This window comes from Drosophila serrata, unplaced genomic scaffold (assembly GCF_035046125.1).
Source record: "Drosophila serrata isolate PLE 108 unplaced genomic scaffold, ASM3504612v1 contig_165, whole genome shotgun sequence".
Lineage (NCBI taxonomy): Eukaryota > Metazoa > Arthropoda > Insecta > Diptera > Drosophilidae > Drosophila > Drosophila serrata.
This window is the reverse complement of record NW_028257063.1, coordinates 745,322-760,090: the sequence shown is the minus strand read 5'-3', so window position 1 is coordinate 760,090 and position 14,769 is coordinate 745,322. Positions and strand designations below refer to the sequence as shown.

The 14,769-nt window shown below is 48.9% G+C and overlaps 6 protein-coding genes across 9 annotated transcripts; 4 read left to right on the top strand and 2 right to left on the bottom strand.

The window, feature by feature from the left end:
- Nucleotides 1-303: 303 nt before the first annotated feature.
- Nucleotides 304-1,280, top strand: LOC110178268 (ATP synthase subunit s, mitochondrial). Its single transcript, XM_020945334.2, has one exon. The coding sequence runs from the start codon at nucleotides 513-515 to the stop codon at nucleotides 1,143-1,145; it is 633 nt and encodes a 210-aa protein (XP_020800993.1). The 5' UTR covers nucleotides 304-512; the 3' UTR covers nucleotides 1,146-1,280.
- Nucleotides 1,281-1,326: 46 nt separating this feature from the next.
- Nucleotides 1,327-4,077, top strand: sotv (exostosin glycosyltransferase sotv). Its single transcript, XM_020945333.2, has 3 exons — nucleotides 1,327-2,916; nucleotides 2,980-3,139; nucleotides 3,193-4,077. Exons 1-3 carry the CDS (start codon nucleotides 1,422-1,424, stop codon nucleotides 3,692-3,694), a joined length of 2,157 nt encoding a protein of 718 aa, XP_020800992.2. The 5' UTR covers nucleotides 1,327-1,421; the 3' UTR covers nucleotides 3,695-4,077.
- Nucleotides 4,068-6,893, bottom strand: CysRS (cysteine--tRNA ligase, cytoplasmic). Its single transcript, XM_020945331.2, has 6 exons — nucleotides 6,594-6,893; nucleotides 6,030-6,519; nucleotides 5,284-5,970; nucleotides 5,069-5,213; nucleotides 4,414-5,012; nucleotides 4,068-4,349 (listed from the first exon to the last, which is right to left on the bottom strand). Exons 1-6 carry the CDS (start codon nucleotides 6,770-6,772, stop codon nucleotides 4,221-4,223), a joined length of 2,229 nt encoding a protein of 742 aa, XP_020800990.2. The 5' UTR covers nucleotides 6,773-6,893; the 3' UTR covers nucleotides 4,068-4,220.
- A 211-nt stretch (nucleotides 6,894-7,104) lies between these two features.
- On the top strand, nucleotides 7,105-12,270 carry Sec31 (COPII coat complex component secretory 31). 4 transcript variants are annotated; one of them, XM_086826863.1, is made up of 12 exons: nucleotides 7,105-7,275; nucleotides 7,479-7,694; nucleotides 7,757-8,720; nucleotides 8,782-9,025; nucleotides 9,085-9,197; nucleotides 9,346-9,405; nucleotides 9,537-9,630; nucleotides 9,685-11,114; nucleotides 11,171-11,281; nucleotides 11,341-11,658; nucleotides 11,723-11,794; nucleotides 11,856-12,270. In XM_086826863.1, the coding sequence occupies exons 2-12, from the start codon at nucleotides 7,498-7,500 to the stop codon at nucleotides 12,042-12,044; spliced, it is 3,792 nt and encodes a 1,263-aa protein (XP_086682989.1). In that variant the 5' UTR covers nucleotides 7,105-7,275; nucleotides 7,479-7,497; the 3' UTR covers nucleotides 12,045-12,270. The 4 variants fall into 4 exon arrangements, with proteins under 4 accessions (XP_086682989.1, XP_020800957.2, XP_086682991.1 ...); XM_086826865.1 differs by having other exon boundaries at nucleotides 7,114-7,287; XM_020945298.2 differs by lacking the exon at nucleotides 9,346-9,405.
- On the bottom strand, nucleotides 12,189-13,707 carry ana2 (anastral spindle 2). Its single transcript, XM_020945300.2, has 2 exons — nucleotides 12,830-13,707; nucleotides 12,189-12,774 (listed from the first exon to the last, which is right to left on the bottom strand). Exons 1-2 carry the CDS (start codon nucleotides 13,593-13,595, stop codon nucleotides 12,263-12,265), a joined length of 1,278 nt encoding a protein of 425 aa, XP_020800959.2. The 5' UTR covers nucleotides 13,596-13,707; the 3' UTR covers nucleotides 12,189-12,262.
- Nucleotides 13,708-14,367: 660 nt separating this feature from the next.
- On the top strand, nucleotides 14,368-14,752 carry LOC110178406 (uncharacterized). Its single transcript, XM_020945547.2, has one exon. It carries the CDS (start codon nucleotides 14,462-14,464, stop codon nucleotides 14,711-14,713), a length of 252 nt encoding a protein of 83 aa, XP_020801206.2. The 5' UTR covers nucleotides 14,368-14,461; the 3' UTR covers nucleotides 14,714-14,752.
- The last annotated feature ends 17 nt before the right edge of the window (nucleotides 14,753-14,769 follow it).

The following is a 14,769-nucleotide window of genomic DNA, read 5'->3' as shown; positions in this document are numbered from 1 at the left end:
GGTCGAATTCTCACTTTTGGGGTAGAACTCTCATACGTAGAGTAAAATTCTCATGTAGAATGTAAAATTCATTTACAGATCTGCTATCTTCTCTCTCGGGTGCTGTCGCGTGGATATTAATTAACAGAACTCTCTCTCGGGTGATGAAAGTTTATCAAGATACCAATATAAGATAATTGATTATTTGTATTTTTCGATCATTTTTATTTGGTAACTCTGCATTTCGAAGCTGTTGCTTAACATTTTAAATCTTACACGTCTAGAAAACCAATTTACATGTAGGAAGACAGAATGAGCATAGATTTTTTTCAGAAGTTATCGGTGGATGGTCACTCTAAACTATTTTTGAACACGGCTTTTTAAACAAAAAGCATTAAAAACAATGCTCAGAATGTCAAAATGCCATAAATCGGAGATCAAAATGGGTTTCGATTTTAAAAAGTGTTAAAATTGTGTTGAGCCCCGAAGAGTGTTGGACAACACTCGGCGGTTACAGCTGATCGGTCCGAGAAATGTCGTTACTGTGCAGGTTGCTTCCAAGGTTTAATTCAAGAGGACAGCTCAAGCCAGCACTGCTCCAGCCCAAGCCGAAGGACCGCGGTATTTGGGGCTATGTGGCCATCGCCTTCAACCAGGTAGATGCGGAGCGGTTGGGCAAGGTGGGTCCCAACCGGCTGTGTGCAGAATGGATTATAAAGAACGGAGGCGGAGTTCGCTTCGTGGGCAGTCCCAACAGGCTGTGGAAGGACTACAACTCGCTGCCGGGAGAGAACACCCCGTTCGAGATCAAAGTGGTGGATGCCTCGAATGCCTCCATCATGAAAATCGGGTTGGAGCACCTCAAGAACTGCAAGTGCATCGACACCGTCATCTTCCACAACTGCAAGCACCTGGAGAACGACGGGCTGGAGGGACTGCACCACATCAGCAGCTCCCTGGTCCGACTCCAGGTGTCCGGCTGCTACAACATCACAGATTCTGGACTGGCTGTGATTGCGCAGCTAAAGAACTTACGGCAGCTCATTATCTTCGACATGATGTTTGTCGACAATATGGAGGCAGTTTCCGCCAATCTCAAGAAACATCTTCCCAGTTGCGATATCAAGGCAACGAAACACAGCGTTACCCTGAAGCAGGATAAGTAGCTCTCTGTTTTGATGCCGATTTGTAAATACAATCTTTCCAAAATTGAGAAAAGAGCAACCTAATGGCAACTGGACTTGTGTAACTTATATTTATTATTGTTTTAAAGCTAATAAAGAGTACGATGGCAGTAAAAATGAGTGTTCTTACGAGAAAATAATAAATAGAACTATTTTAAATCCCAGCCATACGCATTTTCGACATTTTCCAACACTGCGACTGCAGTGCGGCCACACTGTTTCGTTCCGTGAAAACAAAATGCAGAAATCGGAGTTAAAATGAACAAATTAAAGTATCTGTTGAGTTTTGTGACCCAGTCGCGGGGCATTTCGCACTCAAATCCCAAGGAGCAGATCCTCAACTGCCTCACCTATGGCCTTCTGGTTATTGTGGCCCTGTGCGCGGGCTTCCTGCTCTGGGATCTCTCCAACAACAACCCGCGGGACGGATTCTTCCATGGAAAAAGGGATACTCATACGCTTATCCTGGACCTGGAGCACATCCAGGAGGTGGGACTGAACCCCGAGGCCGAACAGCGGGCACGGAACGTGAACTGCACCTTCTGGGACTGCCTGAACATCTACAAGTGCGAGCATGACCGCCTGAAGGTCTACATTTATCCGCTGCAGGAGTTTGTGGACGAACGGAGCGACAAGGTGGCTGCCACCTTGTCCAGCGAGTACTTTCAGATCCTGGAGGCCGTGCTGAAGAGTCGCTACTACACTTCGAACCCCAACGAGGCATGCCTCTTCCTGCCCAGTTTGGATTTGCTCAACCAGAATGTCTTTGACAAGCACCTGGCAGGCGCCGCCCTGGCCTCCCTGGACTTTTGGGATCGCGGCGCCAACCATATCATCTTTAACATGCTGCCCGGTGGGGCTCCGTCGTATAACACTGTGTTGGATGTGAACACGGACAATGCCATAATCTTTGGCGGCGGCTTCGACTCTTGGTCATATCGACCAGGCTTTGACGTCTCTATTCCGGTGTGGAGTCCGCGCCTGGTACATCAGCATGCCCATGCCACGGCCCAGAGGAAGTTCCTCTTGGTGGTTGCACAGCTAAACATTCTCCCACGCTTCTTGCGAGGCCTGCGGGAGCTGTCTTCTGCCCACAGCGAGCAAATGCTAATTCTGGGAGCATGCGAGAGCATGGATCTCTCACTGCGATGCCCCCTGTCGCAGCACCACAAGTCCCTGGAGTACCCACGTCTCCTCTCGCGTGGTAAATTCTGCCTTCTGGCCAAGAGCCTTCGCATGGGCCAGCCGGATTTGGTGGAGATGATGTCTCAGGGCTGCGTTCCAGTCATTGCCGTGGATAACTATGTACTGCCCTTTGAGGATGTGATCGATTGGTCCTTGGCCTCTGTACGCATTCGCGAGTCGGAGCTGCATTCCGTGATGCAGAAGCTGAAGGCAATTTCCAATGTCAAAATCGTTGAGATGCAGAAGCAAGTCCAGTGGCTATTCTCCAAGTACTTTAGGGATTTGAAGACTGTGACGCTGACGGCACTGGAGGTGCTCGAAAGTCGCATCTTTCCGCTACGTGCCCGAAGTAGTCGTCAGTGGAACGCCATCGACACAAATGCGCGCTCCACCTTCAATCCACTCTTTCTACCTTCTCTGGCGCCGAAATCCCAAGGTTTTACTGCCGTCATCCTCACCTACGATCGCGTGGAGAGTCTGTTCTTGCTCATCCAAAAGCTGGCCGTGGTTCCCTCATTGCAAAGCATCTTGGTCATATGGAACAATCAGAAGAAGTCGCCACCGCACTGTGAGTTATTTTTTTGAATATAGATCATTTTTTGGATAATGCCAACTGTTGATTTCTCTTTAGTGTCCACCTTTCCATCCATATCCAAGCCTTTGAAGATTCGGCAGACCAAGGAGAACAAGTTGTCGAATCGATTCTATCCATATCCAGAAATCGAAACTGAAGCTATTTTAACCATAGACGATGACATCATTATGCTAACTACAGATGAGCTGGACTTTGGGTAAATCAATTTGAAATCACTGAGATTTTAAAACTAACCATTTTGACCTTTAGTTACGAGGTTTGGCGAGAGTTTCCCGACCACATTGTGGGCTTCCCCAGCCGCATTCATGTCTGGGATAACGTCACCATGCGCTGGCATTACGAATCGGAATGGACTAACCAGATATCCATGGTGTTAACAGGTGCCGCCTTCCATCACAAGTACTGGAGCCACATGTACACACATGCCATGCCCGGCGACATCAAGGACTGGGTGGATGAGCACATGAATTGCGAGGATATTGCCATGAACTTCCTGGTGGCAAATATAACCAACAATCCTCCGATTAAGGTCACTCCTCGTAAGAAGTTCAAGTGCCCCGAGTGCACCAATACGGAAATGCTTTCGGCGGACCTAAATCACATGCGTGAGCGGTCAGCCTGTATCGATCGCTTCTCCAAGATCTACGGACGTATGCCACTGCGCACGGTGGAGTTCCGGGCTGATCCTGTCCTGTTCCGCGACAATTTCCCGGACAAGTTGAAGCGCTACAACGATATTGGCAGCCTGTAAGCGCCATAAACATTCCAGGGGAGTGGAAGGAGATATACCAAAGACTTGTGGCAGTCGAATATTTCTTAGGACAAATTCAAGCTATAATCTGCTCACAAGGCGTATTAAATCGTTTATTTGCCAAATGAGCCCTAAGTTGGATCTCGTTTGCGTTAAGAGATTAATTATTCTTGGTGAGGTACTGATTATTGTTTTACAACTTTGTATATATGTTAAATTAGCGAGATTAATTGTGTTCAGTATCGGAATAATTTATATTATATATTTACTGGCAGCTAAAACTTAGATTTAATTATTGTTTTAAGTCATTCAATTTATTTAAGTTTGATTAAAAGTGAAACCAGTCTGTGTAGGAATTTAAAGTCCGTTTAAATTATAGAAAAGTGCTTTTTTATTGCCACTGCTTTAAGCTGGGAACTGAAATCTCTTGCATTAATCTAAATTGTATATTGTTAAGGTTTGCATTAAGGTTTTACGATGGTTTAAATGCTAAGCTAATATCATTGCCTTGGTTGGTGCTCTGATCTTAGGCGACCTCTTTCACGGACGCTAAATACTCTTTGTAACGTTGCTCCTGCTGCTGCTGGAGCTTCTGCAGCTTCTTGATTTGTCCCTTACTAACCTCTTTACCGTCCTTGTCAAGAGTGGGTAGGCCCTATAAATGCCATTACAAAAATATTAACAAATCTCACCAATAGAAAACATTTCACAAAACTCACGTTTTCGTCAAATGCCGAGTACTTCTCCGTTTCACCGAGAAACATCTCCTTGGGGTTTACTCGACGCTGCGCCTCCTTGGCGGCCGCTGCCTCGGCTGCCGCCTGCTTCTTGCGCTCCTTCTCGACAGCCTTTTCCGCTTCAGCGGCCAGCTTGGCCTCCCGCTCCCGCAGCAGTGACTCCCGGTCAACCAATTTGACTGCAAACTGTCCACCGTCCTTGTCCTCCAGTCGCACGCCCAAGTTGGGCAAGACATTGTCGCGCAGATCGTCGCATAGCTTCAGAATGTCAAAAGCCTTTAGGGCCTTGGCCTGCTCACGGACCACATTCCGGAACTCGGCCAGAGTTTGCACATAGGGCAGCACAGTTGTTTCCAAATCAGCGCCTGCTGTCTGTCCACCAGAGCCACTGTTTACCGGAAACCCAATACCACCTCGGGGTCCGGCAATAGCACCAAAGACATGCAGGAGGTCCGTGATGTAGGTGGCTACGTTACGCAACAGCAGGCTATTCAGTCTTGACTTGTTGTCCCTGATGTAGACATTGGAGGCGGAAACCAGCTCCCGAATGGCATCGAGGGCGCTGCGAGTGTCGATGTTGTCTGTTTATAATTCAAAATTAAGTTTATATTCATCGCAGAAGCATCTAGCAACGTACCGCAGAGAGCAGCATGCACTTGGTCCTGAGAACTGGCAAATTTCTTTTGCAATGCAGCTTCAACTTCGGTCCATGCATCGAACTGCCGGCGGGGCTCTTCAGAGAGTACGTGGCGTGTCAGATCCTTGACATTCAGGAAGAACTCCTACATAGTAAGTAAAGGAAATATAAAGAAAAATTGAGCTTCAAATTGAAATCGGTGATCTCCCACTTACGTTGAGGAACTTTTCGTATTGCGTGGCCATTTCCATGGTATTCTCTGAGTAGTCGAGCGTGTCCTTCCACGAGTGAAGCAGGAAAGCCAGTCGCAGCTGGGTGGCCGAGTGCTTCTTGAGCGCCTCCTGGATGGTAACAAAGTTCTTTAGCGACTTGGACATCTTGCATCCCGCAATTGTCAGATGACCCGTGTGCAGGAAGTACTTGACCCACTCGGCCTCGTTGAAAGCCGCCTCCGATTGGGCCAGCTCATTGTCATGGTGGGGGAACTTCAAGTCCACACCGCCCGTGTGTATATCGAATGTTGGGCCAAAGATGTCCGAGGCCATGGCCGAGCATTCAATGTGCCAGCCAGGTCGACCCTTGCCCCAGGGACTGTCCCACCAAGGCTCGCCGGCCTTGCTGGCCTTCCACAACGCAAAGTCGTTGGCCGAGCGCTTCTCCGATAACCGATCCTCGGCCACGGACAGATCGCCCTCGCCTTCCTGCAGGGATTTGGTGTCGCCGTACGCCTCAGGCACCAACTTGGCATAGTGATGCTTCTCCCTTCTGTCGAAGCCGTTCACATCAAAGTAAACCGAGTTGTTGGCCGCATAGGCTAGGTCGTTGTCGATGATTTTCTGGATAAAGGTCACAATCTGGGGTACGTACTCCGAGACGCGGGTTAAAACATCTGGTGGTAAAATCTGCAATAAGTAACCAGAGTGAATCACTCGTTTAAAAGCTGCTTCAATTTATGACTCACGTTCAACGATTTCATGTCGTTGTGGAACTGGTCTTCCCAATACCGAGGCAGGGCCTCAAACACCGCGTTGTCGTTGATATCGGCGCCCTTTTGCGAGTCTAGCCACTCGGAGATGGGATCCTTAGCTTCGTTGAGGTAATGTTGCCGCTTCTCGGAGATTTCCTTCGCATCTCCTTTGCTCACGGCCCTTGTGAGGGCTTCCACGGCTTCATTCATTCGCAGCAGGGTCTTGTCCAGCATCACCTTCTTGTCGGGATCCGTGTTCTTGGCGCAGGTGGCCTGGAACCGCACGAGCACCTCCTTCTGCTGCCCCAGGAGCTGATCCAGCGGCAGCTTCCCCGCCCCGCTGGCATACTCCTCGAACAGATGGTTCTGTCGCGCCCGCTTAATGATCTTATCATCGATGTCCGTGATGTTCATCACATAGTGGATGTGGTAGCCAAAGTAGTTGGACAGAATGCGTCGCAGAATGTCGAAGGAGATGTAAGATCTGTTGAAATCACGAAAGCGTGTCGGCGGTAGATAAGATACGGAGCACTTGATGCTGATGTGGCGGCGACTCACCTCGCATGCCCCATGTGCGAGGCGTCGTAGACGGTGGGGCCGCAGCTATACCACGTTACATTGTTGCCGTCCAGCGGTACGAACTCCTCCTTCTGCCGCGTCAGGCTGTTGAACAGCTTTAGCTTCGGCCGGACCGCCGCCTGGGGGGCCTGCCACGCCGGTTGCACACGTTTCGACATTTTCTTGGGCTTTTGAGTACGAATAAACACAGACGGAGTTCCCTGCAAATGCAATTCAGCAAAGTTTCATCAGCACGAGAGCAACAACTGCCTGGGGGCTGCCAGCCTGTGGAAATTTGAAGAACTAAATGCTACTTGAAAGCAGCAAGTGGACAGCACTGATCTGATTGGATGCATAATAAATACTTGCATTGCATATAAAACTTATAAATTGTTCAAGTTCTTGAATTAAAGTATGTCTTCATTATTTCTCTTCTTTTCAATTAACATTTGAAAAACTTGAACAATTTCATTTAAAAATAGCGGAACCTGTGGTATGTATATTCACGAACGCTCTTTTTAGTATATTCTATCATTCCGATTGGTAAATTACTCTACTTGCGTTGCGGTCACACTGGCTGTTCCAGCCGAAATTCTTAAAAATATTTAAGTTTCGAGTTATTTTTAAGCCCTAAATAGTGTTTATCCATCGGAAGCGATTGTAAATTCCATTCGCATTGTGTGTAAGTTGGAAAGTAAGCATAAGTAAATGTTTGTAGTGGCCGGCGAGCGGAATTGGGCCACATATGCAGCGCGGATGCCAATGGGGAAAAAGTGATGACGGGGCGCGCTCCAATTGGATGTGACACAATTTCGTTCTGATGTTGCACCACAGATAGCAGCTTCGTTTAACACATTTAATTATTGTAACTGATTACACTCATAGTTCGAACGGTGTTTGCAACATGAAGATCAAGGAACTGCAGAAGACGGTGAACATCGCCTGGTCGCCGGCACAGCAGCAACAAATACTCTTGGCCGCCGGCACCGCCGCCCAGCAATTTGATTCCAATGCGAGCTCCACCCTGGAGGTGTACTCGCCGAACTTCAGCGATGCCACCTACGACCTGGAGCTGAAGGCCAGCGTGGCCAGCCAGTACAAGTAAGTTTTGAATGGGAGTTGCCCTTAAAAGATTTCCCCTAAGCCAGGCTTCGTTTTAAAAGGTTTCAAAAACTTATCTGGAGCCCAGTGGGGCCACATCCCAGTGGTTTGATTGTCGGTGGCTGCGAGGCGGGGCAAATCAGCATATACTCAGCCGCTAAGCTGCTCGCTGGCAATGAGGAGCCACTATTGGCGCGCCAGGACAAGCATACTGGCGCTGTCAGTGGGCTGGACTTTAATCCCTTCCAGACAAACCTGCTTGCCTCGTGCGCCTCCGAGTCGGAGATCTACATCTGGGACCTCAACAACCCGGCCACCCACATGAATCCCGGCGCCAAGACCCAGCCGGCGGAGGACGTTAAGAACGTGGCATGGAACCGGCAGGTACAGCACATCCTGGCCTCCGTTTTTAGCTCACGTTGCGTGATCTGGGATCTGCGCAAGAGCCAGCAGATCATAAAGCTCTCTGACTCGCAGTCCCGCGTGCGATGGCACGCTATCGAGTGGCATCCGGAGGCGGCAACGCAGGTCTGGCTGGCTTCCGAGGACGATCAGGCGCCGGTCGTGCAGCTGTGGGATCTGCGATATGCCACGGCTCCCGCGAAAACATATCAGATCCACGAGCGAGGAGTGCTGGGTATGTCGTGGTGCCAGCAGGACAATGACTTAATGGTATCATGCGGCAAAGATAACCGGATTTACTGCTGGAATCCAAACACTAAGATACCCGAGGGCGAAATCCTCTCGGAGGTGGCCACCACTGCTTCTTGGTACTCCGACGTGCAGTTCTGTCCACGCAATCCTGCGCTCGTTGCCAGCGCCAGCTTGGAGGGAGCTGTGTCCATATACTCTCTGCATGGCGGCACTCATCAGCTGGTGCAGACCTCCAACAAGATTGCTGACTCATTCCCGGGCATGGATCAGTTCGCGCAGGACCCAATACCCCAGCAGACGACGCAAGTGGTCTATCACGACCTGTCGGTCGCTCCTAAGTGGATGAAGCGCCCTTGTGGCGTTGCCTTTGGGGTGAGTTTACACCTTCACTGGTTTAAAAACCCATTAAATATGACGCTTTTCTTTACTAAAGTTTGGTGGCAAGCTAGTCAGCTTTGATGGCACCTCCAGGAAGGTAAAGGTGCAGCAGCTGACCACGGAGGCAGCTCTAGTGGAGCGTGCCAATGCGCTGGAGCGCTCACTGGCCGATGCCAACTACTCGGAATACTGCCGGCAAAGAGCCGATGAGACTGCGGATCAGCATGGTCGCTACATTTGGTACTTTATCAAGGCGAACTTTGAGCTGAACCCCAAGGAGGAAATGCTCAACCTCTTGGGTAAGTCGAAACCATTAAATATTAAAAGAAAAACGCTAAAGATTTCGTTATTATTTAAGGCTATAATAAAGACGACATCGATAGCAAGTTCAACAAGTTTATCAGGGAAACTGAGACAAACTCGCAATCGGATGTGGATACTCTGACGACCCGCATCTCAACACTGACCCATGTAAGTATTTATACGACTTGGGCCCTTATCAGTCCCGAAAAAACATCGCTGTGCGCACTATCAATCTCCACGTATGTTCATCTCGCCATGTATATTTCTATTCGATAACATACTAACATTCATGCCATGCCATGCGACAATGGTCTAGAGCGACTCTTCGGAGGTTGAGGGCTGCGATCAGAGTACTAACTATAGCACTGATAATTCGGTAAGGAGCTTACTTAGACTTGCTCACAGGAAATTACCAAGATAAACTTTCAGTGGAAAGTTCTTTCGTCAAGATATAAAGACAACAAGTTATTGGCTATAACTAATTAAATATCCTTCTCTATAAAACAGCAAACGCAGGATGGAAACGCCATTATCGATTCCCAAAATCACAACGACTTTGCCACGCCTCCGAGGCCCCAATTTAAGATTCCCAGTGGTGATCGTAAGTTAGACATGTTGCGCCCTTTCTATGCTACTAAAAAACTTACTTTTGCAGACTCTGACAGCTTGATCGCCGAGGCCATACTTACTGGCAATGTGGAGGCTGCCGTTGAGCTATGTCTGGAGGCGCAACGCATACCGGAAGCTTTGATCATCGCTTCGACAGCTGGCATCGAGACTCTAACTCGCACCCAAACGCGCTACTTGCTGCAGCAGAAGAGCGAGCTCTCGCACGTGATTTCCGCTTTGGTGTCTCGTGACTGGCTGGACTTTGTCAATCGCTGCACTGTGGACTCATGGAAGGAGGCTCTGGTGGCCGCTTTGAAGCACAGTGAGCGCAAGGTGGTAGACATCTGTGAGCGACTGGGCGATCGTCTGCTGAGCGAATGTGCTTCTAGCGTTGAGTATACACGCAATGCCATGCTCTGTTACATTTGTGCCGGCAGTATCGACAAGCTGGTAACCGCCTGGTACCAGCTGAAGCGCCTGGAGCAGCAGAACGCCGGCTACAAGCCCAACACCACCGAGCTGCAGGACTTAGCCGAGGTAGTAATGCTTATGTGCAAGTCGCTAGAGCAGCAAGGCATTGCCGTAGACCTGGCAGGTCGTTTTGCCAGCTTCCTAACGGAGTACGGTGGCCTGTTGGCTTCGCAGGGAGCCCTCACAGCCGCCCTGCAGTACATCACCACACTGGGTGGCGGAGCTGCGAGCGAGAACGATGTCCTGCAGAACTTACGGGATCGCATCAACAATGCCGTCAACCTCGATTACGTCCAGCCCAAGCCAGCTGTAGCAGCCCAACTTGGCTATCAGCAGCAAAGGGGCCGAGGATCATTCTCTCAGCCGCAACCATCGGGAATGCCCCTGCCTTATGGACAGCCGACCACCAATCAGTATGCTCAGCCGGGCTGGCCGACACCAGCGCCTCAGGTGCCAAACACCTATCCGGGTGCCCAGCCACAGCCGCAGATATTCAATCCGCAACCCGTGAAGCCAGAACTAATGGCGCACCCACCGCGACCGCTGAGTAATGCCAGTTCCTCTGGTGGCCCACCGCCAGCAGCAGCAGGAGCACCACCGCCGTCTGGCGGACCTGGACTTCATGCTCGGTCAAAATATGTGCTGGATCCCTCTGTGGCAGCGCCCACCAGCTCCTACGGTATGCCATACAATCCCGTTCCAGCACCCGTTCCATCGGCTGTCCCCTTCAGCGGCGCTGCAGCACCTGGACCCGTTCCTCAGCCGGCTAGCGTACCAACCTACAACAGTAACTCATTCAATCCGAATCCGATAGCATCGGCCCAGGCCTACAACCCGTCGCCATTTATGAGTGCGGCTCCGCAGAATTCGTTTCTGCCCGGAGTGAATCCGATTGAAACGATGCAGCCACAAGCAGCGCCAGCCCCGATCATCCAGAATGTGCAGCGCAATCCCACGCCACCGCCAGGCTGGAATGATCCGCCAGCCCTTAAATCTTCGCGCGCAGTAAGTAGTGTAACTAAACTCAATTCTGTATCTATAAATTTTGGGTCGTTTTGTAGCCCAAGCCGAAACCAGCGGCTGAGCCAAGTGCGGCACCTATCTTCCATCCCCTGTTCCCTGGCGATCCCAATCAAAATCAAAATGGATATGTGGATCCTGCTCAATATCAGGTATTAAAGTGGGTTATCTTTCAACAAATTATGATTAATTTATGAAATATTTCTTGCAGAATGCGCCACCATCAGGAGGAGTGCCCAATGCTTACTACAATCCGGCTGCCTTCAACAACAACCTTCCCCAGCAGCAGCAATCGTACCTCCAGCCCCAGCAACAACTCAACTTGCAGGCTGGTATTCCTCAGCAGCAGCAGAACTGGCAGGGTCAGCAGCAGACCATTGGGTACACTGAGCAGCCAGCTCCCATTCAGCAGCAGCAACGCCAGCCGGAGCCGCCCAAGGAGAAGCCTCCGTTACCCGAGGAATATATTTATTTGCAGACGGTCCTGGAGGAGCTAAAGAATCGCTGCCTGAGCGCAACAAATGATCCGGTGAGTTAAAGCGATATTTATTTATTTATAAATAATTTTTTATATACTATTTATTTATTTACAGCGCACAAAACGCAAGTTTGTGGATGTTGTCAAACGGCTGGAAAATCTCTACGACTGCTTGAGGGATGGCAAGGTGAGGAGCTTAGGCTACTTAGTTCAACAAGTCTTAATTCAAATATCCTCTTCTGCTGCAGCTTACTCCCACAACGGTGCAATATCTAAATCAGATAGTTCAGTACATCCAAATAGCAGACTATGCCAATGCCATGGAGATCCACACCCGGATTGCCTTCGGCACGGACTTTGCGCAGTGTGCGGGCTTCATGCAGGGCCTGAAGGTACTTCTGCAATCCGCTGCCGAGCTGCAGTTGGTCCTGCGCTAGGACCTCAAGCTCTAGCCCGTTTATATACTTATATTGTCATCTATATTGTGTTTTTTGTAAGCAAAGTGTGGTTGCCTTTGTTGTTGGTGCAGTCGGGATGGTGCAGTCAGGATGGTGCCATCCCAGAACGAGTGTCAAACGTTATTCCGTGTATTTAAAATATATATTTCCACTTAAACCGCATACATAGTAACAAAACAAATAAAGTAAGACTCTATTCACATCAGTTTCGGCTGGTTCCTGATGTTCTCCAAATCGAGTTGCATTTGCGGCGGAGCAGAAAGCGGCGATTGTGGCGACCGTGCATAGTCCAGCTGCTCCTCGGGCAGCAGGCGGTACTTCTTCAGATACTTGTAAGACGCATTCGATATGTCGTTTGGACTGCTGCTCTGCACTGGCGTGTGGGTGAGATTGTCGATCTGACGTAGGGGTTCCGCGTTATTGGGTGACTTGGGTGAAGCCCCCAAGCGCATATCCTTCATCAGTTCGTCGACGGGCTGCCGCAGGTACTTGAGTGCCAACTCGTTCATCACCATGCTCTTCTCAGTGTTTGGTTTGACGAGCTGAGGAATCCGCTTGGCTGTGCCTTGGGGTGTATTTGCCCGATAGCCTGTAGACTGAGCCATGGGCGGAGTGGGTCGCGGTGATTGAAACTGCTGGGGAATCACACGTGCTGGAGGCTCCTCCTCCTCAACTATGTAGTCCTGGACAGTGGGTGTTATGCGCTTGCCTGAAATAATAATCTCTACATAGACTTTTTCACTTTTTATTGGTTGTTTACCCACCATGATTATTATTATTAGACGACGTCAAAATATCGCACTGGCTAGCAGTTGCCCTGCTGGGTTTTGATACAGCTTCAACCTTAGCCTGCTGTTCCTTCAATAGAGTCTCGCAGAGACGCCTCAACTGCTGCTGCTCCTGCCGCATGGTTTCCAGAAGCGACACCACAGTCGCCAGGTCGTTTTTATTCACCAGATTGCTGACATCAATGTCCGAGTAGACCACCGAGGGCAACGAAGTTCGTGGAGACGTTAGATTCACGGCATCCGTCTGTGTACCAGCACAAATCGTTAGAACATCCGAGTTGGACGGAGCAGACAAACGTCGAGCCTGTTGGAACTGATGCTTCTTGGACTCGCTGTACATTCCTACAGAGCTACTGGCACACGGTGCTACTTCATTAGCGTAGTGACGGTCTCTGGGGATTACAACGTACTCGTTGGAGGAAGCAACCAAGTTGTTGTTCATGCAGCTGGTGGGCGCAGGGCGTGGTCCCAGTTCTGTGGTTAGAATGGGTGAAAAGTTGACTCGGGGCAGCATTTGCTTCTTCCAGGAGGCAAAAGTGGGCTCAGGACGTGGAGCTTGCTCCTGTGCAGTCTGCATCTGCATCTGCATCAACGGCTCTTGCTGCTGCGGCGGCTGGCCGAACAATATGGACACCTCTGGCACTGTGGGTCGGATTATTTCATTGGTATGGCCGATGGGAACAGCCGCACTGGGCCTGGGAGCGGATCGTGGCAACATATCTTCCGTTTCGGGCTCGAACATATTTCGAATTAAGATATGTTTATTTTCCGGAAAAATTAAATTCGAGCGGGAGAATCGGTCTGATTGGTAGAGGTGGAGAGCTATCGATGGCACTATCGACACTATCGATGGTTTGGCGCTATCGCACCGCCATCGATGGCAGCCCTGCACTATCGATAGTTTTGCACGCGGCTTATCACATCACAAAGAAAAAATAAAGTTGAAAGTGGAACGCCAAAATATAATGAAAAACTAAAGTATAGCTGAAAGTAAAAATCTCCTAATGCTCTTTTTAAAAAAGAATTAGTTTTGTACTTCTTTTCCGCTCGAATACACAGTTCGACGATGTACTTTTTATACAATCCCTAATCAAAAAAATAAATTAATTAATTAATTTTTTATTTTTAAAGAGCTAAAAATATAATAAAGTTTTGTTCGAATTTCATTTTATAGCTTTTTTTACATCTAAAAATTAAAAAGCATAACACTACCGATAGTACTATCGACACTATCGATGGTTTGAGAAAAATAATCGCTCACTATCGATGGCGACGACTATCGATAGTTCTCCACCTCTACTGATTGGAGCTGGCTCGGTAAGGGATGGACTGGGAGAAAATATCGATAGCTTTTTGTCCCTGGAATTGTTTACAACTGAAGGCATATTTTAATTTTTAGAAACTTAACATCTTATATTAATACTTTTCTTTTCCCTTAACAGCGTTTTTGTTGCATTTTTTAAGAATTAAAAAAATATTCAATTTTTGACAACTCTATTTTAGTGATCGCAATAGGGAATCGATACTTCGATTAGTATTCCGACGATTAAAAACAGAGTGTGTCATAGAAAACCTAATAAAAACACTTTTAGGGGAATCGGCAGATAAATGCAAAATATGCCTGTTTTGGAGCACATTGATGCAATGTCCACGTCACCGACTCCACCAGCTGGAAACCCCGCGGCGCCGGCAGACGCCGAGGCCCCGCCCCAGGCGGCCCGAGAACTGACGCAGACAGATCATCTGAATAGGCGCCTGCTTAAGTCGCTCCTGATCAACATGCAAAATGCCACCGGTGGAGTTTCGTCCGACAACGAGGACGGTTCCAACGAAGAGTCGAACAACGAATTCGAAGAATAAATCCGTTTATTTATGTACAGTAAAGCTAGTGAACTAAAACTTGTCATAACAATTGT